At 41.1% G+C, this 14,102-nt stretch overlaps 3 protein-coding genes across 3 annotated transcripts; all 3 read right to left on the bottom strand.

Moving 5' to 3' along the window:
- Positions 1-359: 359 nt before the first annotated feature.
- Positions 360-3,111, bottom strand: cyp11a1.2 (cytochrome P450 family 11 subfamily A member 1, tandem duplicate 2; the record flags this gene model as incomplete). Its single annotated transcript, XM_079267774.1, has 9 exons — positions 360-676; positions 759-950; positions 1,046-1,124; positions 1,281-1,447; positions 1,526-1,686; positions 1,785-1,988; positions 2,090-2,289; positions 2,437-2,592; positions 2,858-3,111. The coding sequence occupies 9 exons, from the start codon at positions 3,109-3,111 to the stop codon at positions 554-556; spliced, it is 1,536 nt and encodes a 511-aa protein (XP_079123900.1). The 3' UTR covers positions 360-553.
- A 1,978-nt stretch (positions 3,112-5,089) lies between these two features.
- Positions 5,090-8,828, bottom strand: stoml1 (stomatin (EPB72)-like 1). Its single transcript, XM_079266433.1, has 7 exons — positions 8,509-8,828; positions 7,770-7,876; positions 7,534-7,683; positions 6,554-6,757; positions 6,263-6,473; positions 5,977-6,177; positions 5,090-5,792 (listed from the first exon to the last, which is right to left on the bottom strand). Exons 1-7 carry the CDS (start codon positions 8,663-8,665, stop codon positions 5,560-5,562), a joined length of 1,263 nt encoding a protein of 420 aa, XP_079122559.1. The 5' UTR covers positions 8,666-8,828; the 3' UTR covers positions 5,090-5,559.
- Positions 8,829-10,548: 1,720 nt separating this feature from the next.
- LOC306775257 (photoreceptor-specific nuclear receptor-like) lies at positions 10,549-13,224 on the bottom strand. Its single transcript, XM_079265573.1, has 8 exons — positions 13,089-13,224; positions 12,705-12,855; positions 12,474-12,577; positions 12,109-12,360; positions 11,490-11,677; positions 11,154-11,394; positions 10,969-11,074; positions 10,549-10,843 (listed from the first exon to the last, which is right to left on the bottom strand). Exons 1-8 carry the CDS (start codon positions 13,162-13,164, stop codon positions 10,711-10,713), a joined length of 1,251 nt encoding a protein of 416 aa, XP_079121699.1. The 5' UTR covers positions 13,165-13,224; the 3' UTR covers positions 10,549-10,710.
- Positions 13,225-14,102: the final 878 nt, after the last annotated feature.

Raw genomic sequence — 14,102 nt, 5'->3', positions numbered from 1 at the left:
AACTGTGCTGTGTGCAATTATTGTATCTGCTTCTTACAGAGATCTGTGTCCGAATGGTTATATCAGCAAAGCAGAAGCCTGTAAAATGACATGTAAAGTAACTGAGCTATTTACCCAGACTAAACGCACACACACACAGTTTTCTTTGATTTAATGTTAATATATGTTGACATTAAAATATGTAATAAAATGATATATTATAAGACATGTTTTGAATCAGTTGTATTATTTATTTTTTATTCATATTTTGCCATTATACACGTGGAATAAAGCATCTGTACATTCCAGGTTTTTTATTATATTGTACACACGCGCTACACATTTTCATCATTGTTCAAATGACTCTTCACATATGAAACAATACATATAGTTACTATTCACTGGTTATTGATTCATGCACGTTTTGGGCTTTTTCTTTCAAAATGTTTTCTTGCTGTCCAACATCTCAGGTTGGAAGATCTAATTTAGTGTTGATATTGTGGTGCTTTGTGAAGCCCTTCCTAGAAATGAGCCTGGCTTATCATGCGCCACAGATTGTCTCTCAGACTTGGCGTTACCGACTATTCTGTAGAGGCTTCAAAGTCAATATTATCGGTTTCTCTGGTAAGAGAATGAGCTCAAAGGTACTCTGCACTTCCACATGCCGCTGTTTCTCCACTCGGAAGTTCTCAAGCATCTGCAAAGACAGAAGAGAATGCGCACAGTTAATATGCAGTGTGAATGAGTACAGCGAATACTTTATTCTCTATATATCTCACATGGATAAGGAAGAGTTGCATCTCTGCCTCGGCTATTCTGCGTCCTAAACACTGACGGGGGCCGAAGCCGAAGCCCAGGCTCCTGAAGTAGTGCGCCTCTGTCCTCAGCCAGCGGGAGGGCTGATACTGCTCCGGACGAAAAAACACTTTGGGGTCTCTGCCCATTGCATACAGGCCTAGCTGAACCAGAGTCTAAACACAAACACAAAAAGGTGAACAGGGCCCCAACACTATGCTTAACACTTGCTTAGTTTTTGAAACAAGTTATATTTTTAAGTGCCTCTCACCCCAGCCGGGATGTGGTAGTTTTGAATAATGATATCTTGTGTTATGTATCGTTGCAAGCTCACTGCAACTGGGTGTAACCTGAAGGATCACAGGGAAAAATCTACATTAAAGCACAAAACTACAAAAGGCCATTTTCAGAGCAACTATGAATTAGTGGAAACTATTCCCGAAACAACTGACATCTAACATCTCTACAGTATCATCACATATCTGACACTGCCATTTGTTTTACACCTCAGTGTTTCCTTCAGAGCTCCTTTGACCAGTGGAATCCGCTTCAGCATCTCCAGCATGTCTCCCTGGCTTTCAACCCGGGCTGCAGCCACCTCCACTCTCAGCTCCTCCTGGAGGTCGGGGTGCCGAGCGAGTTCATACAATGTCCACAGCAGCGTTATAGAAGTCTGAAACACACAAACAGAATTATGCAGAAAGATAAAAAGAAGTCACATTCTGGAAGATAAATTTTTTTTTTTTCTTACAGTATCTACTCCTCCAGCCATTAGCTCAGTGACACTGGCCTTAATGTCTTCAATGGACAGCTTGTCCAGCATGAGCAGGCTAGCCAGGACTCCTGGGTATTTCTTTGGAATGCCATCTTCCTGACGTAACTGCTTGTAGATGTTGTGAATGCAGCGGTCCGCTGATGCACCAAAACAATATCAACGAGGTAAAAACTGCTCCACATACAGTGCAAACATAAGAAATAGAAAATGTGATTTTCAAATAACAGAATAATACCTTGGTTGAAGATGCCATCCCAAGCCTGCACATGGTCCCGCCACACCTTCGCTCCAATCCGCCTCAACAGAGCAGGAGGTATGTACAGCATGGGTGAGGTAGTCTTGAACATGAGGGTGATGCAGTCAATGAAATGTTGCGCTTCAGGATCGATGTAGTCCAGCATCAAACCCAGACGCTCCCCATACAGCACTGAGCTCACCGCTGTGAAGAACAGAGCAAACATGAGACAAAGATGAGCAATAATGTGAGTCAGCGAGTGAAATTAATTCTACATGGAGATAAGTGGTTAAAGTCAGACTTACACTCCAGTGCATATTTAAAGAGCTCTTGAGAAAGGTCAGTGGTCCATTTGTTCTGGCCATTTCGCTCGATCTTTTTGTGGATTCTGGCCACAAAATCCTGCCCCACTTCGTCCAGCAAAGGCACAAAGTTTTCCAGCACCTTTGGGGAAATCACCTCCTTGTTGAGAACCACACGGTTTGATCTCCAGTCTTCTCCATCCCTGTGAGAAGACTGTCCGTTAACTTCAACTAGCGAGGAAATGAATAGTCACAGTAACACTGAGTTGAACCCTTGGTTCCACTAAAGTGTCGACATTTTGGTAAAACACAGTTTATACAGGTAGATCGGGATAATTAAGAGCACATACTTTAATAGAACTCCATATTTGAGATTCCTGTAGTCTCTGTATGACGTCCAGGCTTCAACTCTCAGCCTTTTAGGATAATGGCCCTCCGCTTTGAACAGGATAGCAGCATCTTCAGGTTTGATGATATTCACACTTTCATAGTAACCTACTTTTTCTCTGACATACAGAGAGAGGAAAACAGGGTTGAAAATACCATATCAGATGTTTGTTTTCAGAAAACATGACTGTGTGGATTTTCTGTCACAAATACTTCAAGACAGAAATGTTTATATTTGGACCAGAACATTAATTTAAAACTGAACTCATTTGTTTTGTCTACTTGTGTTACTGTTTACTTAAGATAGACCTTGACGATAAGTGTCATGCGGAATCATTTTATCATTTTATTTAAGAATTATGCAAACTGCTTTGCCTTCCGTACCTGTAAATGGGTCCAAAAGTGTTGAAGTTCTGTAACATGATGCGGTGAAGGTTTTTGAAGCCATCCAGTTTCCAAAAATTGTACAGGTTGGCCACCCCATTTTTCCACAGTCCAGGAATCTCACTGAAAGGCCTGACAATGCTGCTGCTAGAGTACACCGGCATACTGCTGCCGCAGCGCACACCTGTTGTCAGCTCTCCTATCCAGGACAGGGGCACCATCACGGGGCTGCGCCACACACTCCACCCAGCCATCCCGACAACAACAGTTCTCGCTCTGCTCTATCTTCAACAGCTCCGCTGGCTCTCCCAGGGACATCTGGTGCAAAACAAGTAGGCTGGTCTAAATAGTCTGCCCCCCTTTGCTGATCAAGGCTCTCCAGTTGAACAACACAGCCTGTTAGTACCGTACTTTTCGGACTATAAGCCGCTACTTTTCACCCCAGACTTTGAGATGTCTGCTTATAGTCCAGTGCGCTTTATATACAGATTTTTCCATAGCTTTTCTCCGCCACAACAGCCGCAACTTCCGGTTCCGGTCTAACACAACATTTACTAGCTCCCGACACAGAACAGTTGCTACCAGCAACCCCTCTGCTACCAGCTGTTACTGACAGGGTCGCTACAATATGGATGAAGTACCTTTGACCAACTTCTCACTAGGACTGTTAACAAAAAAGGTTGAACGGCAAGATGCTTTTAACAGTAACGTAACGATGGCCTGCCTCGGTCGGCGCTAGCTGCTCTTGGCCTGTCTCGAACGATTCCGTCGTGACGCCCTTTCCGGTCATTACGCTGTCATTTTCTTCGGCGATCGCCAACCATACGTAAATAATATTAATTCATACATATCAAATAATCTATGTGTCAAATTTCATGAATATATATGGACGTTTATATGTCTAAATACTATAGGAAAGTGACTTTGATGAGAGAAAGCAGAAAGAACTCGGGCGACGCTAAAACAGCTCAAACGGAAATGAAGGAGCTTTTATTGCATCATTTGGAGTTGGTGAAGCGTGATATCTTATTGTAAAGGACAGAACTACGGTCCCGGATGTGTTGACAGCATTGATGGTCATTTTTGTGACCCTGGAACAAGCGAATATCCCCGAAAAACCAGCAGCAGCCAGTGTTTACAACGAGGATAGATGTTTGTACGGATTAGGCCAAGAGCAGTGCACGGCTAATTCACCCGTGTTAGCATCGTTTTAACGACTCTGGTAAAGGCAAAGCTAACTAATAATTACAACAATATTTCGTTTGAAAGGTACGAAGTTTAACTTCAGTTTAACACCATTAAATCAACTGAAAACATTACACGATCATTTTTATCAACATTGTAAGTGAATTGTATTGAAACATTAGCTAAAAACGGTCCGGTTTGGGGTACAACTCCGTTACATGTCCGACTCGCTAGCTTCTAAGCTAATTTTTACATTACGGCCAATGGGGAAATGCTAACCGCGATTAGCATTAGCGAATATATAATATATCTTTGTCCATCTTTTCATGCAGACATACTTGCATTACAGACTAAGGTCTCTCACGGCTACCAAACGAAAAGCAATGAGGCAATAACTGTTGTTGCCCATAGCTCTGAATAGCTGTTGTGCTAGCAGCAACTGGCCAAGCCAGTTAGCCGTAAATACTATTCAGAGCTATGAGCAGAGAAGATCAGCTTTTTCTCAAGTCTGCCAGTGGATCCTAACAGCCCGGAACAGTGTGAAAGAATCCACCTTCACCAACGGGTTCTGAAAGGCTGGGATACTATGAGATTAAGGGGACAACACAAGTTCAAGGGCGGATTTGCCCCGGTTCATGATGTGGTGTGTTCAAGGACCCAAATGCAGACTCGTTTTTTCCAGTGTTTTTTTCCCCAGTTCTACAAAACTTGTTCAAGAGTTTTTTTGTGTGCGTGTTTTTGAGTGGGAGAAATAAATGTTTTGTAGAACTGGGAAAAAAACAAAACAAAAAAATGAGTCTGCATTTGGGTCCTTGAACACACCACATCATGAACCGGGGCAAATTATTAAATTACCGGGGCAAATTATTTACCACAGTGAATTCAGCATTACTTACTGAATATGTAATCTTGTGTCATAGCACCCTGCAATCATCTGTATGTAAAAAGTGAGACTATTCCAACTCGCATTAGGCTTAAAGACCTTCAGAAGGTCTGTTGTCTTTGTAAACAAACATTTGCTTTGATTTCTGAAGAAAGACAAGGCCATAACAGAAACTCTGTTTATAACGAATGTAATCAACATATACAGTACTGTGCCTCTAAAATTAAAGATTTAATAAATACACATACAAATGCAATGAACTTAATTTCTTAAAGCCAGGGTTGGTAATTGTAAGGGAAATTCCTCTGGTTATTCGCAATGTGACCATGTTAAATTCCATTTTGTTTGATTATGCATAATCTGATCATGCTCAAAAGAAACATTTGTTATATTTGTTGAAATTCTCTTCACATCCCACCAGCACTGTTAATAAGCCCATCCAATCATTTTATCTGGGCCAAACAAATGGGTAAATGTTGTTTATGATCATTTTGGTGGAGACGCTATAGAGGGAGGGTGACGGGACAGGCTGTCAGTCTTGCTGACTTTCTAGTGACTTTTGGAGCTGGTGCTGCTAGCTGCCTTCATTGTTGCCAACACTGGGCTGTGTTCTCTGCTGGATCCTTTTTAAAATCTAGTGTACGCTTTCTAATTTCTCAACATTTCCAACCCTATCTTTAAGTAGCTTTATGAGTTCTTCCAGCTTCATGGCAGTCTTAATGTCTCCCTGGATTTGGAGTCTGCCACTGGTGTAGGCAGAAAATGGTTGTAGCCCGCCCTGGAACATGGCCAGAAGGTCGCTGTCACTTAAGCTCAGTGTCACATCTGGCTCTCTGCACAAGGACCCTGCTCCAGCTGCACCGCTTCCTACAGAACACACACAGAGAGCGATGGAGATACTTGATATTTACTCACTTTACTTTTGTTTTCTATTTAACTTGAACAGCTTTATTAGACAGATTTAGCACAACTTGCATTGAGCTGTTGGACTTATCTGAATGAAAATGCTCTGATAATTGGGGCATATTTAAAGTAATAAATGAACTATCACCTTGGCTCAAATCCACATAGTAACTGTGATGCTGTCCATCTTCCGAGCTTATGTTAAACTGAAAGCAGGCCCCAACCTGGTGGACCAAAGTTTCTGAGAGCACGAGCTTGACCCGGCCGAGCAGCTCGTCAACAGAACCTGATGTGGCCACAATTTCCTGAGGGGCACTGCTGAGCTCATCTGTGAAAGTTATGCTGTCGTCTGAAGAGAAAAGATGTAGGTGTATTATACAACATTATCAGACTGGGTACACGTTGTACAAAAACATGTTAGTGTGAGGCCATACATTTTTGAGGCTGTAAAATGCCACTCTGGCCCAGAAATTGCATGGCCAACTGCTGAATGGAGCCAGTGAGGCCTTCAACTCCAGGCATAGAAGGTGGCATGATGAGGGGTCCAGAGGGGCCTTCCCCTGGTGCTTTTAGTAGAGAGCCCAGCGTAAGCTCTACCCTGTCCACCTCCAGCCCCCAGGGTCGAGTCATCTCATTTATGTCCATCTGTACAGAGCAATAAAAGGATGCAAGTTTGACGTGATACAGTGAAAAGCCAGCAGAGAATAGGTCCAGCGTTGTCTCACCACAAGATAGTCTCCAAGTTTAACTCTCCCAGTCTGGATCTCCCTGACAGTCTTCTTAGCCAGGCTGTAGGTCAAAGCCTTCTGTGCAGTCATCCTGGTTGAGGCATTCAGGTCCTGGACTGATAGCACTGACATGACAGGGCTCCAGATCCTGAACTGGATGTCTGCTCCCACTGAGAGCATGCCGTCATCCAGAGTAATCACCTACAGCAGCAGAGGTATGTTTTATATGGGCTGGACAACCACTACTGGTCATATGACATTTGTAAAAAACATAGACATCTCCTCTTCATTCTTAAAGCTGGTATTGACGAAGAAATATTTCCTGTGTAAGGCTGACTATAATTGACAAATGCTGGCCGCGCAGAAGGAGTCTGTGACAGCATTAAGCTCGACACGTTAACTGTATTGAAATGCAGTAACGAATTACAGCGATGGTTCTGTAGTTACTATCCAAAAAATTTAAAATAAACAGCTCATAACTGTGATAAATGCTTAAGCTTAAAAAACAAAACATTGCCATCGGTATTTAATTCTGAAGTTTATGTGGGGAAAAAATATGAGATTAAAGACAAACCATTCAGCACATGAACCAAGAGTGCCACCTGCAGGACAAAATAAATAAAAACTGATTTTGCTTGCTGTAATCGTTCCACCTGTTTATACAGGTCATTAAGAGATTTACGTCAAATGCACTTTTTAATGGACGTGATGGGGAACAAACTCCACAGTCCTCTGTGCGTTCAGATGTTTATCTGAAGGTAACATGACTGACTAAACTTGAAACATTGTGATGTGAACCTATTCTTTAATTATATTTGAATTGTTTGTTTGGTTAAGACTTCTACCATGTGAGGGAAACCACTCCTGATCAAAGGGTTTTTTCTGCATTTGTCAATGTTTCAGAAAGTAAGCACTTAAACAAGTTGTCCATCACAACTGCTTCGGTCACTAGTGATGAACTCGGTGTAGTGGTCTACCTGGCAGGGAGGGATGTTGAAAGCACGGGTGCGCAGGTCTACTCTCTGCCACTGGTCAATGAGGGGCAGCACAAGGACAATACCAGGGCCCTTGGGAGGACCAACTCGACCCAGACGAAACACGACTACCCTCTGGTAGTTAGGCACAGTCTACGAACAAGATGTTGGTTGTTTTTATTCTCTGACAAGTTAAGTAAACGTGCTGTAGGAATAACTGATGACAGGTTTCACCTTACTTTCAGTACAAACCATCCTGTTATAGGAAATGTTATGAAGGTGAAGATGTAGACAAGGAAGATGACAATCAGGTTGCAGATCCAGGACAGCCATCCTTGGGAGGTATCTTAAAAGAAAATAAACAAAAAAGTCTTCATTTCTAAGGTATTTTCAGTTAATGATGTCATCTGTGGCTCTAAGGGGAGCTCCCCACTTGGGATTGGAGACCACTACAAATCCTGCACTACAAACTGGGTGTGTGGCATTTGAAAGATGAGAGTTTACCAGGAAGGGCTTCAGGAAACATGATAATGCATTATGGGATATGTAGGATCTAGTGTTTTAGAGCTTGACCCATAACTTAACTACAGGATATGTCATGTTATTTTCATTTGTCTCATGCAATTCCACCAACCTTTTAATAAGTTAATTTGCAATGCTATGCAGTGTGGCATATGTTGTACATACATTCATTATATATTTATTTTTGATCATGAGTGTGTATTGTATTTTACCTGAATGTTTCCTTTGAGGACAATAGAGTTAAAGGGACCGTTGGCACAAAAAACACGATCGACTAATCGCAATAATACTACCAACAAATCTCATATTCAGACAGTAAAATAGCTAAAGCGCAATGCTCTTATTGCTTTAATTCGACTATTTATTAGTTTGTTAGACAGCCAGTATACAATACATTATAATAGCTCTCATGACCCCACACAAAGAGAGCCACCATAACTAATGTTAGGGACTTACCGGTGAAGTGGTTAACAGAAACATTGGGGATGTTGTCAAAAGAAAAGCCTTGGTAGTAGCCGCGATGTGTGAAGCTGTCAGTGTCCACAAACAAGCCAGGAGTCCTCGGACTAGTGGTGTCCTTCTGAGGGAGCGGCTGATACGACTTGCTAAACATTGTTGGGTAAAACAACTGATATTTCTTATTTAAGGCCACTTCATGTTAACTATCAGGAGATGCTATCAGCCCAAACCCTGTAGAAGTAAACAAAGTATGTACTGTTACTAACATGCAGGAAGCTTTAGCTCACTATGCTAGCTAACGTGAAGTTCTTCCGTGTTTTTGCTCCAGCTCTTCTTCTCTGTGTTTTCTGACGCCTCTTCTTCTTCTTCTTCTTCTTCTTCTTCTTCTTTCAATTTGAATGGCGGGTCGCCACCTACTGTACCGGAGTGTGCAGTTTCGTCTATTCGTCAGTAAATATGCTCATTACCGCCACCTAACGTTGCTGTAGACCTACTGCAGTCTACATTCCAGGACATTCTGTAGCCCCACATTGATAAACCTGTTTCTTTCATGGTCTCCCGTTTCAGATATGTTTGCAGTCAGATGTTACTGTACTGGCTTTTACAGTCAGATGCATTTGTTTCTTTTGTCTGCCACCATGGAAAGGTCCCCAAGGATGGAAGAAAACCAGTTATCCTGTCATTAAGTACACGCTGTAGCCTTAATGAATATTATTCAAGAGACAAATCACAATAGATCCGGACCAGTATTGGGTTTACTGAAGATTATACTGCTTTTGTCTGCTACACGTGTGTGTACATATGCTTTACACGTTTCTGCGTCTGATCTCTGTGGTTGCATTTGGCTGACCACGAGGCCGTTACAAGCTTCTTATTTCGAGCATAAATCATGAAACAGATGAAAATCTGTCTGTTTATTCCTGAAAGTTATATTCAGTACCTAAACTAAGGTACATTTGAGCTCTTAGTAACAACATAAAACCCAACTTAAGAGATGTTTTTAATGTGCTAAGCCATCCGAGGTGTCCTCCAGATTCACACTCTGCACTGGTAGATACACACAACAGCAGCAGCAGCACTTATCCCGGATCTCAGCAGTGTTGGTAATTGATCAGTGGGAGGATGAGAGAATATCCAGAGATGAGTGTTTGTCAAACAGGCCAGGACAGTGACATTAATCTTCCCTACTTATGTGTTCTGCATCGTAATGTGCTGCTCAGCACATGAAGGCTCCATCCCTACATTCGTACACTTACTGTGTGTGTGTGTGTGTGTGTGTGCGCATTTCCAGTGACTCCACTTTTTTATCTATCCGTTCCGTTTTGACTTTAAGAGACATTTCTTCCCCTCAATGGAGTTAAAGTGCTACTGCCAGGAAGTCAGTGGCATACCTGGCAAGGAAGGCACTCCATCAAAGTATCAATCTCAACTGGTCTTTTAATTCAGTATGGGCTATGTGGGTATATGCATGAGGGTTAGTGGATTATGTTTGTCTCACAAAACAGAAGCATTACAGTTTGTTCTGTAACATATCTGTGTATTTATATTTACCCAGTGGCGGCTGGTGGAAAATGTTCTAGGTAGGGCAGTGCCACATCCAATCAATTTCAGCAAACATCCCAGAATGATTTAATGCAAAAAAAAATGAAGGTATCAAACACGCATTACTACTTTGCAGTTAAATATTTAACATGTATTCCAACATGAAAGAAAGCAGTAAATAACACTTAACACTTAAACAAACACATCAGGACATCGTATTTTTGTCCCCCTCACAAGCAATTCAGTAAAATATAATAATATATATATCATATAATAATATTCTGTATAATATAATAATATATATCACATAATAATACTCACTATAATATAAAACAGACATATATATATGTAATTATTTATTTATAACTATATATCCATTTGCAGGTGCTTCTTATCCCTTAGACCGCTGTGCTCGTTGAAAATAACATGGAGTCTGGCGTAATAGTCTGCTACAGTTTCACCAGGCTTTTGCTTGCATGATGTTGTTTTTGTCATGTTGATTGATAAGAATGCCATACACTGCAATGAATTTGAAAGAAGTCATAACCACAATATGGGAAACAAACAACCAGAAAACATGTTTCTTGAGGGTTGGTTTATGGCGTTTTCTTCGCAGGTTTAATTAGTCTTTCCTGTGTTCTTGTTTTAGTTAGTGTCTTAGTTTTTGAACATGTCACACAGCAGCTTTTCCATGGATGTGCTGCCAATGGTTGTGCGAAAGAACAGCTGCTCTATTTTCTCAGAGCTCACATAGTGGAGGGATGGCAGCAGAAGTAAAAGTCTCCCAAACCTTGATGGACGAGAACAAAGGAGAGTGAACTTCCTGTTTCTGTTTAAGCTTGTATGTAACAAACTTGTGTGATGTTTTTATGTTTAATGATCTTTGTAGTCAATCAGAGAGAGAGTCAGGCTTACCTGGGACTTTGGCTGGGGTATAGTGAATGGATGTGCTGACCTAACAACACCTGTGACTGGTCCTGCAGATTCTCCACCTGCTCTGAGTCTTTGAGGCTGCGTGTCTCTGCAAGTCAAACAACATGACATTAGTTGCAATGTCCATTCAGTAACAAATGCATATTGCTGAAGGATTAACTCCTCACCTGGCTTGAACAGTACAATGGCTTTCAGGCAGGCAAACTCAGTAGGGTCAACTGCCAGGGCCTTAAAGCGATGAAAGACCTCTTCCAGGATGCGCAGGTCAGCTGTGGGGAGGCTGATCTTGGCCTTCTGTGTGGGAGAGAGATCTGGCAGAGACAGAAGAGGACAGCTGTCCATGGGCAGGGACCACTGGATGGCACACAAGAGGAACATCTCACTCCAAGCTTCCTCAAGGAGAATCACCTGAGGAGGTCACAGAAATGAATGTTATCACTTTCACACACGATTTCCTGTACATCGGTACGGTGAATATACAAAGAAGTGACAGTCAGTCTCACCTGGTCGCGAAATGGCAAGTGAGCAAAAACAGGCCGATTTTTTGCCCACTTCACAGACACGAAGAGGAGTCGTGCCGATATCTCATATATACTCTCTGGACAGCTGGACATGTATGGGGACAGACGGCAGTCAGAGGGAGTCCGATCTCTCTCTGAATCATTGGTTGTCACATCAATATTCTCCTCCACTGTGCATCAAAAAGAGAGTCACACAAATGTTTAGGCTAATAGGAGTACTATATTGTATTTTTAGCTTTTTTTTATTATTTTACAGTTAATTAATTTATTGTACCTTTACTGTTTGATTATCTATTGTACTTGTTTTAGTATTTTTTTTAGTTTTCTACTGATGTCTCTTGTTGTACTATCCAATTTGCTGCTATAAGCCTGCAAATTTGCTGTGGGACTAATAAAGGATAATCTTATCTATCTTATCTTATATTATTACGTTCAAATGAATCATTACAATTTAGAAAATGTAATTTTTGTGACTTATTGTATCATCCTAAAAGCAAACTCTACTTATCACGGACATCTAAAGCAAATCATACAGTGTATTTTTACATAGAAGTGGGTACTTGTTGTATCCACCTGAAGTTAATGTGTCTTATGATCTCACCATCCTCGGGCTCCAGTTTTGCACATGTTTCTGCAGTAAGCAGGCTGACCATAAAGCGGTGGTAGTTATTGGGGTTGCTGCGGGGCTGTACGGCGGCAGAGGTGGTGACCAGATGTTTGCAGATGACTGATGAGTCGGGGGCGGAGGAGGTGAGCTCCCTTGTGGTGGCCAGGTGCTCCTTTTTAGTGTCCACATTTATGGAGTCTAGACTGACATGTGCTGTGCTTCGAGGCTGTCGCTCATTCTGCACAGCTGCCAAAAGGACAAGTAAATAATATATCGGCTGAAAACATTGTACAATGACAGAGATTATATATGCACATATAATATACTCTCCACTGTCAAGTTATTGAGATTTTTCTCACCATCTTTGTTCATGCCAGCTTGGAGACACTTCTTCAGTCGACAAGCTTGGCATTGGTTCCGATGGGCCTTGTCAACGGGGCACCTGCTTGATCCAGCTTGACACCTGTGATATTGACAAAAAAAAAAATCTTAAAAGTTTAAATACAAAAAATTTCTTGTTACACGAGTTGTATTTCTCCATTAAACAAATTGTAATTGTGACTGCCCTATTAGATACAAATTCAGCTCACCTGTAGATGATTCTTCGTCTCACACTGCGCTTGAAGAAGCCACTGCAGCCGTTGCAGGCATAGATCCCATAGTGTTTACCACTGCTTGAATCAGAACACACTTTACATTGCAGACCTTGGCCATGTGCTTTACCTGGGACTGAACTTATTTCTGTAGAGGGCAGATAGCAGAAATAAATAATCAACATTTTTCTCATCCTTTTAAGGCTCAACAAACGTCTTAATTGTACAGATCGTTTTTTTTCTTTCTTTTTCGACATTATTTTAACTATACATGCAATAAACAACTATTATCAATAGCATTACTCTTTTATCTGCTGTACAGAAAAATATTTATATTTTAAGATATAAAACAGTTCCATATTACAACAAGCATTGGCTCACCTGCTTGAGGTCCATCAGTGAAGTCATTCGACATGTCAGAAGAAAACATGTTAATTTTGGTCATGTGGTCCTCCATTTTGAGATATCTTCTAATGTCTAAACTTTGCTTAATAAACAGTGTTTAGACAAATAGAAGATTACTCGGAAAATAGAAAGAAGAAAACAAAAGATTATAAAGTATTTTTTGTGTAGTTGACTGGCTGGATCAAAACATCCTTCATGTGAAGTGTTGACACATGGCAGTCCCCTAAAACACAAAATTGTAGTTATTTGCACTAAAGCTTTTAATTAAAGCCTAATTTCTTCAGAGGTCATCAGAGAGTTACTCCAGGAATGCTCGATGATATCGATCCAGTGCTGTTGTCCTTTCTCTGGTCGTTTCTGATGTACTAGGGGGGTTAACAGAGTCACTTCTTTACTTCTTCTTTCTTTCTCCCGGCCAGAATGAGTGCGAGCTGTCTGGGGGCTTTCTGAAGGAAGACAAGGAGATTAGCACCATGGCGCTGTGTAAGCAAATGCTGATTTGTCATCTTCTTAATCTTTACTGTCAATAAGGGTAAATCAATCAGTCGCTCCACTTACAGGCACAACTAAAATCTACAAAAGAAAAAGAAAACATTTTACTTTTCACTCACACTACTTTTAAATGGTTTCATAAATGTGGCTGCTGACTGCATGGTAAAGTTCAGAGTCTCCAGCGAGCAATCTGTTTAAATTCTACCCTCTTAATTCTGTACTTATAATGCCTTTCTCAAATCAGCTAATTCATTGTAAACATACAGTTATTATAAGAAAAGATAAAGTAAGTCTACAAGCAAAGATGCTCTATGGTTGTCTAGCCTATTGTAAGTCTGCTGGCCAAAATCATAAAGAGTATTCTACTACTGCCCACAATATTGACTTGAGGTTTTAGAAGTTTTTTACGACAAGTAGACCAATTAACGAATCAACAAGACACAAAACATAGCAATATGGACTATGTGTTCCACTCATAGTACACATGTATGCATGTTC

This window comes from Melanostigma gelatinosum (genome assembly GCF_949748355.1).
Source record: "Melanostigma gelatinosum genome assembly, chromosome: 1".
Classification (NCBI taxonomy): domain Eukaryota; kingdom Metazoa; phylum Chordata; class Actinopteri; order Perciformes; family Zoarcidae; genus Melanostigma; species Melanostigma gelatinosum.
The sequence above is the reverse complement of the archived record's forward strand: the minus strand, read 5'-3'. Positions and strand labels throughout refer to the sequence as shown.

What these genes read in the sequence shown, in the direction of transcription:
- LOC306775257 (XM_079265573.1), bottom strand. Translation starts at nt 13,164, where the DNA reads ATGGAGGACCACATGACCAAAATTAACATGTTTTCTTCTGACATGTCG. An exon ending in CACTGATGGACCTCAAGCAG is followed by an intron (nt 12,856 to 13,088) that starts GTGAGCCAATGC and finishes TGCCCTCTACAG; the next exon opens with AAATAAGTTCAGTCCCAGGT. An exon ending in ACTTGCCATTTCGCGACCAG is followed by an intron (nt 11,395 to 11,489) that starts GTGAGACTGACT and finishes TGACCTCCTCAG; the next exon opens with GTGATTCTCCTTGAGGAAGC.
- stoml1 (XM_079266433.1), bottom strand. Translation starts at nt 8,665, where the DNA reads ATGTTTAGCAAGTCGTATCAGCCGCTCCCTCAGAAGGACACCACTAGT. An exon ending in CATTTTACAGCCTCAAAAAT is followed by an intron (nt 6,178 to 6,262) that starts GTATGGCCTCAC and finishes TTTTCTCTTCAG; the next exon opens with ACGACAGCATAACTTTCACA. An exon ending in CTATGTGGATTTGAGCCAAG is followed by an intron (nt 5,793 to 5,976) that starts GTGATAGTTCAT and finishes TGTGTTCTGTAG; the next exon opens with GAAGCGGTGCAGCTGGAGCA.